We start from the raw sequence: 15,082 nt of genomic DNA, 5'->3' as shown, positions 1-15,082 counted from the left end.
GTTACAACTAAAAATGTGTCTAATGTGTATGTAGTTACAAAAAACATTTATTCTGATTTTACCTATTTATTAAAGAAAACTCTTTCAAATGTGTTTCATTCTTTCTCAATATGTTGAATAAAATTAGGTGCACGAAGTGTATTGAAAGTCTTCTTAGACTGTCTTTTTCAAATATTCTTAAAGCAGTCCTTTCACTTTAATATATTAAATTATGATTCAAAAACTGCTGTGGAATAAAAAACACGGTTATGGCCTTAATTTTCATTTAACTGCTTTGTCCTATTTTAAAAGCAAGAGAATAAATAAGAAGGACCTTTATGAAAACATTTTGACACAGCTATCCCAAATATTAAATAAAGGTCTCTGTGATTTACCAAAGCTTATGTTTGCTTCAGTGCTGCCATTGCTGAATACATTATTGTTCCAAGATATGTGCCCCTTATATTGAAAATTCATGGTAGCAATGCTCATTTTGCTCTTTTACTTATAGGATCTCAAGGGAAATATTGATGTAGTATAAATACTCCTTACTTCATTGGAATAAAATTAATTCAAAGTTTAACACTATTCATAAGTGAAATGAGACTTTAATTAACATTAAGAGAATGTATATCAAAGGAAAAGTGTAATCTATTATAAATTCTAAACAAGTTTACTAATTAATATTCTGTTTTTCTAGACATTCAAAAACCCATTTAATATAATTTACTGTCCATGGGGACAGAAGCCTATCCCAGCAGCACTGTTGACAAGGCAGGCAACAGTCTGGACCAAGTGGCAGTCTATCACCGGTCAACTCTAATTAATAGGAGTTAATATGGAATCTCCATCTCTGGGGATGTGGGAGAAAGATACAGACAAACACAAGAAGAAAGTGTAAACTCCCCATAGACAAGAACTAGGCATGGGAGTGCTGCTCAACATATTCATAACCAAAAAAAAAGAAAGAAAACTGGTAGTTGCAGATTGTTTCTACGTAAATGTGTGTGCATGTGTGAGTGTAGCCTGTTCAGAGCCCCTTTCTGCTTTGTGCCCTAGTGTGGCTAGAACAGGTTTCCAGCGTCCATGGTGCTGATCTAGATTAAGTGGGGTTAAAAATGTTATGCAATATGCTACATTAGCTTTGATCATGAGGTGTCAAGTGTATATTTATAAAATGACAATAGAAAATGAATGTAACATTATATATAAAGCTGAAAACCGTCAGTCTACTCATTCTTACCAGTACTGATGGAATGTGTGCAAATTAGTAAACAAAAATCTACTGTATATAAAAAATAATCCTGAGTAATACTATTTATTATGTTGGCAGTGATTTAAAAACAAATTCAAAACTGACTATTAGTTTTTCCTTATGTTGTACTACCAATAGCCTGTCCATCCAAACACCAGCAACAGTAGGATTAGACATATTAGCAACAGTAGGATTAGACTAGAAGCAATATTTGGGAAATCCAGACCAAGTTGTACAGGTGCAGAAAAAGCAGAAACATTTATGACAAGGTAGGCCAGTAAATAAATAAGTCAAATAAGGATGAGCTGAGAAAGAGATAAGACTAGAGTAAAATAAAGTTGCAAAAAGAGCCCAAGCTAAAGGATTATCCTCTGCTGACAATTTCCTTTTATAATGAATATTGCATGGTATATGACAAAGGCTTAGTTCTTAGCAGAAATGACATAATCACACATAAACACAAAGTGTGATTAAGTATTTTTTATATAATAAATATAGTAGTCAGCTTGAAATTTTTCAATTATCCCACACCATTTCAACCAAAGATCATTGTTTCAACAGAAGAGGATGCACTTAGGTTATGAACATTAGAAAATTTTTGACAAGCACAGGCCATTCATCCCACCAAAGCTCGCCAGTCATAACCACTTAATTTGAACTTGAATTTTGAAGGACCCTAAATTTCTAGTGTCTACCATACTAGTTGGTAACTTATTCTGTGTCTATTGTTCTGTGTGTGAAGAAAAACTTCTCAATATTTGTGTGAAATTTACCCTTAGAAAGTTTCCAACTGTGTTGCCTTATTCATGTTGAACTCATTTTAAACTAATAGTCTTGATCCACTTTACTAATTCCCTTTATAATTTTAAACACTTCAATCAAGTCTCCTCTTAATCTTCTTTCGCTTAAATGGAAAAGGCTTTTGTGGCTTTCTCATTAAATTCCAGCATGTTAGTAAACATCCATGCTGACTATTCAGTAAAACTCCTGTTCTTGCCAAGTACTGATCAATCTTTTCCTTAATAATTCCTTCCATTAATTTACCTGCACATTAAGCTTATAGGCCTATAGCTGCTTGGATCTGTCTGATCACCCTTTTTATACAACTGGATAATGTAGGCCATTTTTCGGTCCTTTAGAATTTCTCTAGTGTGCAGTGACTTCCTAAAATACATATCAAGAATTTATATATGTACTCAGTAACATTCTTACACACATAATGATAAATATTATGTTGTCCTAGTTTGTTTGATTGCGGCCTATTTAACCTGAGTAGATAAATCTCTTATGCCCTGGAAAGGGACGCTCCTTAGTTTAGCCAAGACTTAGGTCTGGGAGCACTGCAAATATCCTTCATAAGCTTTAGTATTGTTCACTTCAGGAACAAAGCTGTAAACTGCAAAATGCATAAAACATGTCACATTTTGATACACACAAAATCAGTGTCTAGAATAATTATTATTTGAGCTCCTAGTTTACTTTTTAAGGCAATCACATCATGCAGGTATCATCTGAAAGCTGCAACTAGACAAAGCTAAGCTTTTCACAAATACAAAATTAAAATATTAGTGAAACTTTACCTGGATAGCTAGTTTGGATAGCTTGCTTTTCATAATTAAGGTGAATAAATAATGCTATCTTCTGTTGAATTAGTTAGAACCGATTGTAGTTGATTCACTTGCACACAGTATCCAACAACATTAAAACGCAAGGACATTCTTGCATAAATTTTGCTTTCTTAATTGATAGGGACATTGTGAGTGTACAGTGGAACCTCGGTTCACGAACGTCTCGGAACACGTACAAATCGGTTTACGACCAAAAAGTTTGCCAAACTTTTGCATCTGTTCACGACCACACACTCGGTATATGAACAAGCCAGTTTCCTTTTCGGTTTGTGCGTGTTCAGTCTCTCCCTGTGCATTTCCTGTGCAGCGAGCAAGAGAGAGAGAGCATGACACACACACAAGAGAGAGAGAGACACACACACACACACACACGAGAGAGAGAGACACACACACACACACACGCAGGCAGCACGAGAGAGAGAGACACACACACACACACACAGGCAGCGTGAGAGAGAGACACACACACACACACAGGCAGCGCGAGAGAGAGAGACACACACACACAGGCAGCGCGAGAGAGAGCTGGACGCATAAGGTAGAGAAGGCAGTTAATGCAATGGGCTTGTTTTTGTTTCAACTTCTGTTTACAGTGATCGGTTCATAGCGTGCATTGTTGCAATGTTACTTTTCTTGGTGGTTTATTAAATTAGGGATTTTTTTAAATGTTCATTTTTTCCCTGTGCTTAAAACTCATTAAAAAAAGTGTTTTTAGCCAGCGGTTGGTAGCACTATAGTGCAAACTATTGCAGTATTAGTTTTCTCAGTGTTATTCAATGTTTTTACATTTAGCTTACTATTACGCTGTGCATTCTATGGTTTAATTAACTATATTTGTGCTTAAAGACTTAAAAAAAATATATATTTACATATAGTTCGTATGGTCTGGAACGGATTACAGTAATCCCTCGCTATATCGCGCTTCGCCTTTCGCGGCTTCACTCCATCACGGATTTTATATGTAAGCATATTTAAATATATATCGCGGATTTTTCGCTGCTTCGCGGGTTTCTGCGGACAATGGGTCTTTTAATTTCTGGTACATGCTTCCTCAGTTGGTTTGCCCAGTTGATTTCATACAAGGGACGCTATTGGCAGATGGCTGAGAAGCTACCCAGCTTACTTTTCTCTTTCTCTTGCACTTTCTCTGATCCTGACGTAGGGGGATTGAGCAGGGGGGCTGTTCGCACACCTAGACGGACGCTCGTCTAAAAATGCTGAAAGATTATCTTCACGTTGCTACCTTCTGTGCAGCTGCTTAGTGAAGCGACATGCTGCACGGTGCTTCGCATACTTAAAAGCTCGAAGGGCACGTATTGATTTTTGCATGTTTGTTTTTCTCTCTCTCTCTCTCTCTCCCTGCTCCTGACGGAGGGGGTGTGAGCTGCCGCCTTCAACAGCTTTGTGCCACGGTGCTTCGCATACTTAAAAGAAAAACAGCCCTATTGATTTGTTTGCTTTTCTCTCTATCTCTCTGACAGCCTGTGCTCCTGACACGCACTCCTTTGAAGAGGAAGATATGTTTGCATTCTTTTAATTGTGAGACAGAACTGTCATCTCTGTCTTGTCATGGAGCACAGTTTAAACTTTTGAAAAAGAGACAAATGTTTGTTTGCAGTGTTTAAATAACGTTCCTGTCTCTCTACAACCTCCTATGTTTCTGTGCAAATCTGTGACCCAAGCATGACAATATAAAAATAACCATATAAACATATGGTTTCTACTTCGCGGATTTTCTTATTTCGCGGGTGGCTCTGGAACGCAACCCCCGTGATGGAGGAGGGATTACTGTAATTGTATTTACATACAATCCTATGGGGGAAATTACTTTGGTTCATGACCAAATCGGGTTACGACCAGAGTTTTGGAACGAATTATGGTCGTGAACCGAGGTTCCACTGTATACATATTTTTTTAGTCACTTTTGTTTAATTAAAAAATAACATGTTATGTACACTTTTTTCACTAAGGTGAGGTCTTGATTAGAATTGTGCAGACAACTGTCATTTCTGTCCTTGTATGTGAAATTGAACTTTGAAAGACAGTGAATGTGCTTTTTTCACATGAGTATACATAATGGACCACCTATGTTATATGGGTTGGAGACAGTGGCACTGACCAGAAACCAGGAGAAAGAGCTGGAGGTACCAGAATTAAAGATGCTAAGATTTGCATTGGCTGTGACGAGGATGGACAGGATTAAAAAGGAGTACATAAGAGGGTCACCTCAAGTTGGACGGTTTGGAGACAAAGTCAGAAAGGCGAGATTGCGTTGGTTTGGACATGTGCAGAGGACAGATGCTGGGTATATGCTAAGGATAGCGCTGCCCGGGAAAAGGAAAAGAGGAAGGCCTAAGAGAAGGTTTATGGATGTGATGAGAGAGGACATGCAGGTGATGGGTGTAACAGAACAAGATGCAGAGGACAGAAAGATATGGAAAAAGATGATCCTCTGTGGCAACCCCTAACAGGAGCAGCTGAAAGAAGACGAAGATACATAATGGGCAATCATTTTTGTATTGCTTATTTCTTCTAATTAAATGAATTTTAATTTCAAATAAATACCTAGTTTCTGTATATATTATTTTATTATTTTTTTCTTTGCTTATGTTTTATCATTGTTTTCAAAGCAGTGTGCAGTGGCACAATGGTGTGCCGTGAGAGCCACCCAGGTGTGCCGTAGAAATAATAATGTAGATCACCTGGGTCTGAACCTGAGAGGGTCAAGCTCTGCAAGTGGTCAAGACCTGTCTGAGGAGAACAGCACTACCTAGAGAAGCTGCTATAAAATCTGTTCTGCGATTACTATGTTGTAGACACAGCACTTAGAGTACTTTGTCCACCAGCTATAGTCCATCTGCCTGGTTGTGTGGTTGCCAGTGAGCCACACAGGGCTGGTAGATAATGGGTATGTGAGTTGTCTCTGAGGCAGACAGGGGAGGGCAAAAGGATGAAGCAGCTGCGAGATGCCACCAAAGTGCTCACTAAGTGCTGTGCCTGCAAACACTGATCTAATCCACCCCTTCAGACAGTTGAGCATGTGTATAAGAAATAATGTATTGAGATGTTAGTAATATAGTGCTGTGCCTTGGGATGTTTTTGATTACAAAAAGTGTGCCACCACAGAAAAAAGGCTGGGAAATACTGCTTCAGATAGATAGATAGTAAGCTGGTGTCTGTTACAAAATATTTACAGTAATAATTGAAGTAAGTGATTTAGTTTTTAGAATTATACATAAATTTAAACAGGCTTTTACATTTTATATACATAGACTTATATGTGAGGTGTATGATACTGTAAAACATCTAAAATGTTAAAACGGTCAATTGGTCTAGAATAGCACGACTGTGACTGGGTATTTGTTCCAGAGGTCCATACATCCCTTACAGGTTTATTTTCTTCAGAAATTTTAAAAAATGGATTTTTTCTCTCTCTCTCTCTCTTCTGCTGTCTACTGATCTTATCTTTCATTAGCTGGAACATTTTTCTAGTTAAATGTTTTAAAGTTTTACTATAGTATTGACTTCTGTCTTATTGTTTTTTGTTTATTTATGTAAATGTTATACACCAACCTACTTTACTATGTAGTTACATATTGTAGTAAGTATCAAATCTCAAGGTGCTTCGACATATTGTGAGTTTTCTGAAGAATCCAATGCAATTTTTAGTCCTTGTCCTCAGGATGTTTTATAACCTGGCTTGGGAATGGAACTCTGACTGATAGGGTGCTAGGGGTGAAAATGTTTAAAAGAAGTCATAACTGAGAAGAGAGAGCGAGAGAGAGAAGTACAGTCTGCATTCCAGTATCATATTTCACTCTGGAGTATATTGTTTGAAATGTTATTGTTTTAAAGTTTATTCTTTGTACCCAGAATTATTACATACTTGTTCATAAGAAAGCTTGATTAATCATTCCATCCATCCATTTTCCAACCCGCTGAATCCGAACACAAGGTCATGGGGGTCTCCTGGAGCCAATCCCAGCCAACACAGGGTGCAAGGCAGGAACCAATCCCGGGCATTTACTCTTGCTGTGTTTGTATTAATTGCTTTTTAATTTTGCTTTTTATAGTGTAAATATTTTTTCATTTAATATCCATTTGAATACTGGTCTGTCTTGATGTTTTTATGGGGCGTTTCCAAAAACCAAACCTTGGCTGGATAGTAACGTGGTCTACTCGATAAAATAACTGCAAAAATATATTAGTGACCATCTCAATTCCAAAATTGGACCACTGCAGTACTGCAATATATATGGTAATGAAGCATGTCACTTTGGGGCCCCTGTGTTGGCCAATAATCTCCTTTCCTTCTTTACACTTGTATAAAAATGTGTAAAACAATGTTTAACATATTAGTAAAGTGACACATAAAAATCTTATTTTTAGTTAAGATTACCAAAGTAAAATTCACTATGGAATATTGCATAACTAAATTATTTAAGAAAAAACGTTAGTGGTAAAATGGCAAGCATGAACAGAGATAGGAATAAATGTATTTAATGGGTACAATCAAGAAAAAGGTAGCTGAAAGAGGGAACATGCAAACTGGGTACTTAAATGATCTTTTGAAATGCTTGCGAAGAAGTGGGAGTGAAGAAGAAAAGGACAGGGGCACGGATCTCAATAACACAGATGTTTGTGGGAAACCTGAAGACACTGATATCAGAAACTATATCAGAAACACTCACCACTTCACACAAGAATCATGCAACACCTATCCTGTGACTCATCCCTCAAACCCCCCAATTCTACCTTTGGCCATGCTGTTGTTTAAAGCCTCTTTTGAGAATTGCCATGTTTCTTAAAATCTTCTGAATTGTGCTTATTTCTACTTGTTGTTATAACCTTTATTCTTCTTCTGTATCTGAAAGCAGGCTCTTTGGTTTATAATAGATAAAATATATGAAAGTTGTGACAGATGTTCTATCTTATGAAGATTATGAAACAGAAAACCAAGTATAACGGAAAGGCTGAGCTCTTTCAAGTAAGACAGCACTGGAATGTTTGCTTAATAAACCACTTGCCAAAGTGAGATTTGTGCAGAAAGTATGGATCTTGTCAATGTTGAATGAACAGATTGTTAACATGTAGACACTGAGTCAACAAAGCTTTATGAGGCAAACTCAGAGGTTGTGTTAGATACATATGCTCCATGATGCTTAGCAAAAGCTTAGGGCTTTGCAACTCCAATTGGGACATTTGGTTTCAGGGAAAAATAAACACACACACACTGAGGATACTGTGCTAAATGTTGCACAGGTCAAACATTATCAGCATGTGTTACTGCCGATGTGTCTTGATAATACTGCAAGAAATTAGAAAATATTGTGTATTGTGCATTTATACATACATACAAGGAAATATTAATAAGTAGAAGACACAAAGCACAACTTTAAGCAATCAAAGAATTATCTACCTTTACTGGGGCTTCCTGGACAAGGTTTCTTCCATCTCATCAAAGTATGAACACTGCCAACTCTTCTCCATCTCTCTCTCTCTCTAAGCCTGTTTTCAATATGTACTAGATATAACATTATAGCCTATGTATCTTTGCTTCAAAGTAAAAATGGAATCTACATTCACAAAACTGATTTTGTTTCTCTTTAATGAATTGAGAGGCAGTAATCTGAAAACTGCTATACAGTGCTGCATTCTGTTAGCTATGGCTGACACTTCACCGATTACTAGAAAAACATTTAAAAGGAAACTTTAAACAAAGTCTGTCAGGACAGCAACTAAGTTTTCCTCGATATAAGTGTAAAGAAGAAATGATGGATAATAGTACAATGCAGGACTAATTTTGCTCTAACCTCCCTAACTCTCTTGTAGTAAAGTGTTTGCTAATTCTTGGCTCTGTATGTGAGAAGAGTTAGTGTATGTTGAGACAGCACTGGCAAAAAAAAATAAGTTATAATTAAATCTTAAAATGTTAACTAACTGTTCTGTTGTTGTTTTCGTTAATAGTGTTAATAAGCCCTTAAATAAAGCATAACCGACACTTGCTTTGGGACTGGAAAGCTATCAGCTCATGCAGAGTCTCATCTGGTTCCATTAACACATTTCCCATCTGGCAGTGGATAATTGTTTCATAAGATACTGTACATGTGTATTTTTAACTGCAGAATTGGCTTTGCATGCATGGCCACATCTTTCTAGACACAAATGAGACCCTCTTTTAACCGTGCACATGTCTTTTTGTTTGGTCCACTGATTGGATAAATTAAACCATGACTTACTTCCCATGTTATTACTAATTCATGGCGCCGTCCACTTCCTCCACTCACATTAGCAGGTGCTACTGATGGAACTGAAAATAATAAAAACAGAAAATATATAAAAAATCCAGTAATAAATGCAATAATCTACATTTATTCTTTTTGATAGCCTTAAATCTGATAGAGAATTGTGCAAATACAATAACTGAAATACACAAACAGCCTACAAACCCACAGCTACACCAAAAGTGACATGTATCTGCCACTATTCATGGTCAAAATGAGCTGACATGAGAGGACATCCTCAACTGTGCACTCAAGAGTGCGAGCTGATCTGCTAATCTGTGACGTGATAAAAATATTACTTGCTGAGACCATAGTACTTACTGGTTTTAAGACAGCCATCATCATTTCTGTATGAGTATAGTCCTGTGACACTCAATCCAATTGTGAAGTACTTTGACCATCCAGAATACTAGACACATAAGGAACTGCAACAACTCACTTTCACAAATGATCATTTGTGTAGAAATGTTGCTTACTGACTCTGAACTGGCTTTTAACACCATTGTCCACCTGAAGCTACTACAGCCATGAGTTCCTGCCTGGTAGACATTAGGCTCTCAGGCTAAAGAAGTTATAATCTAATTGTCTCTAAACACTTGAGCAATGCAACTTACATGTCGATCAGCATAATGTTTGCAGTGGAAACACTGCTAGTGAGTCTGACAACCAACAACATTGTGACAGTACAGAGTGAGGAAATTAAACTCCTTACTAAACTAAAATCTGTTCCTTAGCCAAACAATGTAGCTGATTATTGACATCCAGAGACTTAAGAGTTAATCATGTTCACTGTTGATATTAATGGTGCTACTCGGTAGAGTTTTTGACTTTAGGTTCATAGAGGTCAACATCACGGAGCATCACCTATCTTGTTAAGTTGGTTTAATAGTGCCTTTAGTTTTGAGGAAGCTGAGATTGATCAATCACTTCTCCAGGATCTTTAGTTTAATAACTTTTTATACAGTTGTGAAGATGGTGACTATTAGTGTCACAGTGTGGTATGAGAAGTGTACAGTGGCAGACCAAAACACCATTAATATGTGGGCTTACTGGTTCACTTAATCATGAGTAAAGCTAAAATCTCCGATAAGATACTGTATTCAAAAAGTAAGTACTCTCCGTCATCTCGAACTTACACAGGGTCTTCACTGGAGAATATAGTGGGCATGTCAACTTTTCTAACCTATGCAGTAAATAAGGTGTACTGTTATGAAGCAGAAGGGAAATGGTTGACAGTTTTCCTTGTCACTTTTCCTGCTTAACGACCACAAAAGCCAAAGGAAATCAGCAGAATAGTGACTGACTTATATTGGCTTTTCGAAGCATTGGTAATTATTATGGGCTACAAACAAAAATGCACATGATCTTGCGAGCAGTAGCTTACATCTTGAAGTTCATTGGTATTGGAATATCACCAAGTTTTCATGGATTGAACTGACCAATGCCCAATCCCTATAGTGTCTTCTATTTCATGTATCATTACTCTTTGACTCTCTATAATGGTTTGGCAATAATTTCTTTAATTGTTGACATCAAACTTCAAGAAAAGTCCTGCCGCTACAGTATTTCTTTGCTGATTTCTTCACTGTAGCATAGGATAGGGACAGGTCCTGGTAGATATCAACTACTTATGAATGAGTATCCAATGGTGCATTATTCTCTAGCAATGGAATGCATTGATAGCATGACTCTTGATTTTGTGAGTTTACTACATCCATGTTAACTTATTTCTAAAGAAAAAAATAAACAGTTTAAATTACAAATGCTAGAAACTTGTAATTTATATTTTAGTACACTTAGTAAACTTTTTGAAGACCAAAAATATGGTATAAACATATAAAACTCTACTCAGTTACTAAAGACCAGTTTCCTTTGCTTCAGTTTATGATTATGAAAATAGACAGTCCATGGAGGGGGGGGGGGGGGGGGGGGGGGGTCAGCCATTTTGCTTATATCTGCTTACCGTTGACTTTGCCTTTTGTAAACACCCATGAAACCCTACAGTTTTCTGTAGTTCAGTACTACTGTTAAGCAAAGATTTTGTTAGCTGCATTTCAACTGCTATTTTGTCAGGAAAGGTGCAGTATGCATAATAATGTGAAATTGGCTTAAACACAGAAACCAATGAGCTATGGCGTCAGGAAGTTTACCAATGTGAACAGTGCTAAAGGTAGTGTCCCTTCAAAGTTTGATGCTGAGGCAGACACTGATTTCAATTCCTAAACATGATAAAAAAAAACAAAAAACTAAACCAAAAAAAAAAAAAACAGAACTAACAAACTTGCTAAGCTGGAAGGTGATGCTAAAGTAGAAACAGCAAAATCATTTCAGATTGGTCTATGGCTCCTTCTGAAAAAGACTTTGGAGTCATAGTGGATTCATCACTGTCCATATTTAGACTGCTTACAGAAATGATACAAATGACTAATAGTATGTTGGTTTTTTCAAACTCCCTGTGCTAAATACAAGTTAAGGACAGTATTGTTAAACTTTAGGCTTTGTAGTGCATTGTCATTAAGAGGTATAAATATGTAGATACATTCTGGTACATATTCAGTGAAGTGAGATATACTAAAATAGCATTGAATATTTATATTTGAATCACATATTGTTGCACATTTATTTACTATTTACTATTTATTTACTATACTATCCCATATTATTTACTAGATGTGTTAAATTTCCTAAGACTGATGTATCATTAGTAATAAGTAACTAAGTAAGTACTTTTTTTGTATACATTATTATTATTTTTACACCAGGGGTTAATTTTATTACTTCACTGGAACGCCCTACTCTTGAACATGTTACATACAATTGGCCATGAGTAAAACATTCCAGTCGTAGATCAATTACTGCTTTTCCTAGTGACTGACTTTGGCTCGTGATAATGATCATTTTTTAAACACAATTCTACAGAAAACTGTATTCTTTTGAAATTAAAGTGGTAATAAGTTTAATAATGGGAATTTTGAGTATTTATGTCCACCTGCTTTGTGTCCTATGCTTGTTGGGATATGTTCCAGCTTTTCTGCAACCCTCCTCAGGATAAAGCAGGTTTAGAAATGGTTGGGTGGATTACTATAATTACTGTATTACATGTTAATAATTTTCATTTTCATCTTTCACTCACTCATTATTTTTCATCAGTTGTATGTTCAAACTTCAATTTTTTTATCATAACCATAGCCAGATTATAAAGTTGTAACACTAAATCTTGTTTTACTTTAACTTACTACAAAAAGCAATAACATTTACAGGCTGCACATGTAGGCATTCCATGCAATAAACTGAATTTTTGAAATGATTATAGTAAATACTGAAATGCACTCCCACACCTCCTTGATCCAGAAGGCCTGGAATTGGAAAAAGTGGTTTTGAGAAATTAACAATGGAATATAGATCTATCTTTAATGGAATCTATCTGTAAAATATAAATTAACAGATTTTTCTGTGTTATGAGGAGAATAATATGTGTCATGAGATTTTCAATACAACATCACACCACAGTGTGAATCAGAGTAATGCTAAAGTCTACATTCTAATCGGCAGAAAGTTTACAGCATAAAACACACAAATTCACAACTTTCTTGATTTTTACAGCTGTTACAGGTCTATTACATTTAAGTCACTACAGTAAATGTTTGTATATGGTATATAAGACAAAGCATAAACATATGATGCATGTACTGTCACAATCTGAGAATGAAAAAACTAGCAAAGTGAGTAAAGTTTGTTGACTGTTTATTAATACAACAGATAGCATATTTATTTCAGTGCACAGTGTAAGCGTTTCAGTACTTGGTGTATGTACTGTGATGAATTAATTAAGTCACAAACAGCATCTTGTAGAAAATAAATAATATTGTGAACTACATGTATAGTCAGTATAGGCACTAGCATTTTTGATATCCTAGACGAAGGTGTTAATATGATGCAAATCATAATGTAAATATCTCTGCAAATTTTTATAGCATGTTCCGTGCATGCAAGATAAGAGGGGGATACACATGTCCAGTTTAGTGTATGGTAAATAAAACAGTCCCCTTTGGTGTTATGCATATACACTGTGTACAGTGTCCATCCCATCTCTTTTCTGAGCTGCATTAGTGACGTTGGTTGGGGCTTTTTCTTTTCTTTCCTTTTCTTTGCTTCTGTTTTCTTTTTTCTATAAAGTCACCAAATTACAATTAAATCAGTCAAAATCATATATACAAATTACATTGTTGTAAACATTGTTGTATGGGTTACATTATAATGTTGTTTTTTGTCATTGTTATGCTTATTGATCACTCTTTGCTGCACTTTAGAATGTACCAGACACTCTGATGTCACTGGATGTTCTGTTGTACTGTGAGGCATTATGACAGTAACTAAACAGAAATAATCAGAAAGGTATCTTGTTAACCCAGCCACAGGGGAAGCACAAACCAGTGTGTTTCTTCGTGCCGGTCCCAAGCCCGGATAAATGGGGAGGGTTATGTCAGGAAGGGCATCCGGTGTAAAATTTTGCCAAATCAATATGCGGACAACAATACAAATTTCCATACCGGATCGGTCGAGCCCCGGGTTAACAATGACCGCCACCAGTACTGTTAGTCAACAGGATGCTGGCGGAAATTGGGCTACTGTTGGCTGAAAAAGAAGAAGAAAGAGAAGAAGAGGGGGGAGACGTGTCTGGAGGCAGAAGGAGAGGAGGAAGGTAGAGGAGAGAGTGGAACTGAGGGTAGGAACTTTGAATGTTGGCAGTATGACTAGTAAGGGGAGAGAGTTAGCCAATATGATGGAGAGAAGGAAGGTTGATATATTGTGCTTGTAAGAGACTAAACGGAAGGGGAGTAAGGCCAGGTGGATCGGAGGTGGATTCAAATTGTTCTATCATGGTGTGGATGGGAGGAGAAATGGGGAAGGAGTTATTCTGAAGGAACAGTATGTCAAGAGTGTTCTGGAGGTGAAAACAGTGCCAGACAGAGTAATGATTATGAAGAATGAAATTGGAGGTGTGATGATGAATGTTGTTAGTGCATATGCACCGCAAGTTGGGTGTGCAATGGGTGAGAAAGAAGATTTTTGGAGTGAGTTGGATGAAGTGATGAACAATTTACCCAAGTGACAGAAAGTGGTGATTGGAGAGGATTTCAATGGGCATGTTGGTGAAGGGAACAGTGGAGACGAGGAGGAGATGGATAGGTATGGTGTCAAGGAGAAGAATGATGAAGGTTAGAGGATAGTGGATTTTACCAAAAGGATGGACATGGCTGTGGTGAATACGTATTTTAAGAAGAGGGAGGAACATAGAGTGACGTACAAGAGTGGAGGAAGATGCGCACAGGTAGATTACATGTTATGCAGAAGAGTTAATCTAAAGGAGACTGAAGACTGCAAAGTAGTGGCAAGGGAAAGTGTAGTTAAGCAGCATAGGATGGTGGTCTGTAGGATGATGTTGGAGATCAAGAAGAGGAAGAGAGTGAGGGCAGAGCCAAGGATCAAATGGTGGAAGTTGAAAAAGGAAGACTGCAAGGTTGAGTTTAGGGAGAAGGTGAGACAGGCACTGGATGGTAGTGAAGAATTACCAGACAGTTGGGAAACTACTGCAGATAGAGTAAGGGTGGACAGCAAGAAGGGTGCTTGGCGTGACATCTGGACAGAGGAAGGAGGAAAAGGAAACCTGGTGGTGGAATGGGGAAGTACAGGAGAGTATACAGAGGAAGAGGATGGTGAAGAAGAAGTAGGATAGTCAGAGAAATACAGAAAGTAGACAAGAGTACAATGAGATAAGGCACAAGGTGAAGAGAGAGGTGTCGAAGGCTAAAGAAAAAGCGTATGATGAGTTGTACGAGAGGTTGGACACTAATGAGGGAGAAAAGGACCTGTACCGATTGGCTAGACAGAAGGACCAAGCTGGGAAAGATGTGCAGCAGGTTAGGGTAATAAAG

At 37.1% G+C, this 15,082-nt stretch overlaps 1 protein-coding gene across 4 annotated transcripts in view; it reads right to left on the bottom strand.

Moving 5' to 3' along the window:
- cntn5 (contactin 5) overlaps window positions 1-15,082 on the bottom strand; it is a 1,396,083-nt gene that overhangs the window by 46,687 nt on the left and 1,334,314 nt on the right. For all 4 annotated transcript variants that reach the window (XM_051926456.1, XM_028800281.2, XM_051926458.1 and 1 more), the window contains one exon: window positions 9,102-9,172. In XM_051926456.1, coding sequence (XP_051782416.1) covers window positions 9,102-9,172 — 71 coding nt within the window. The remainder of the gene's footprint in view (window positions 1-9,101; window positions 9,173-15,082) is intronic.

Source organism: Erpetoichthys calabaricus, chromosome 4, assembly GCF_900747795.2.
Source record: "Erpetoichthys calabaricus chromosome 4, fErpCal1.3, whole genome shotgun sequence".
In the NCBI taxonomy this organism is placed as follows: Eukaryota; Metazoa; Chordata; class Cladistia; order Polypteriformes; family Polypteridae; genus Erpetoichthys; species Erpetoichthys calabaricus.
The sequence above is the reverse complement of the archived record's forward strand: the minus strand, read 5'-3'. Positions and strand labels throughout refer to the sequence as shown.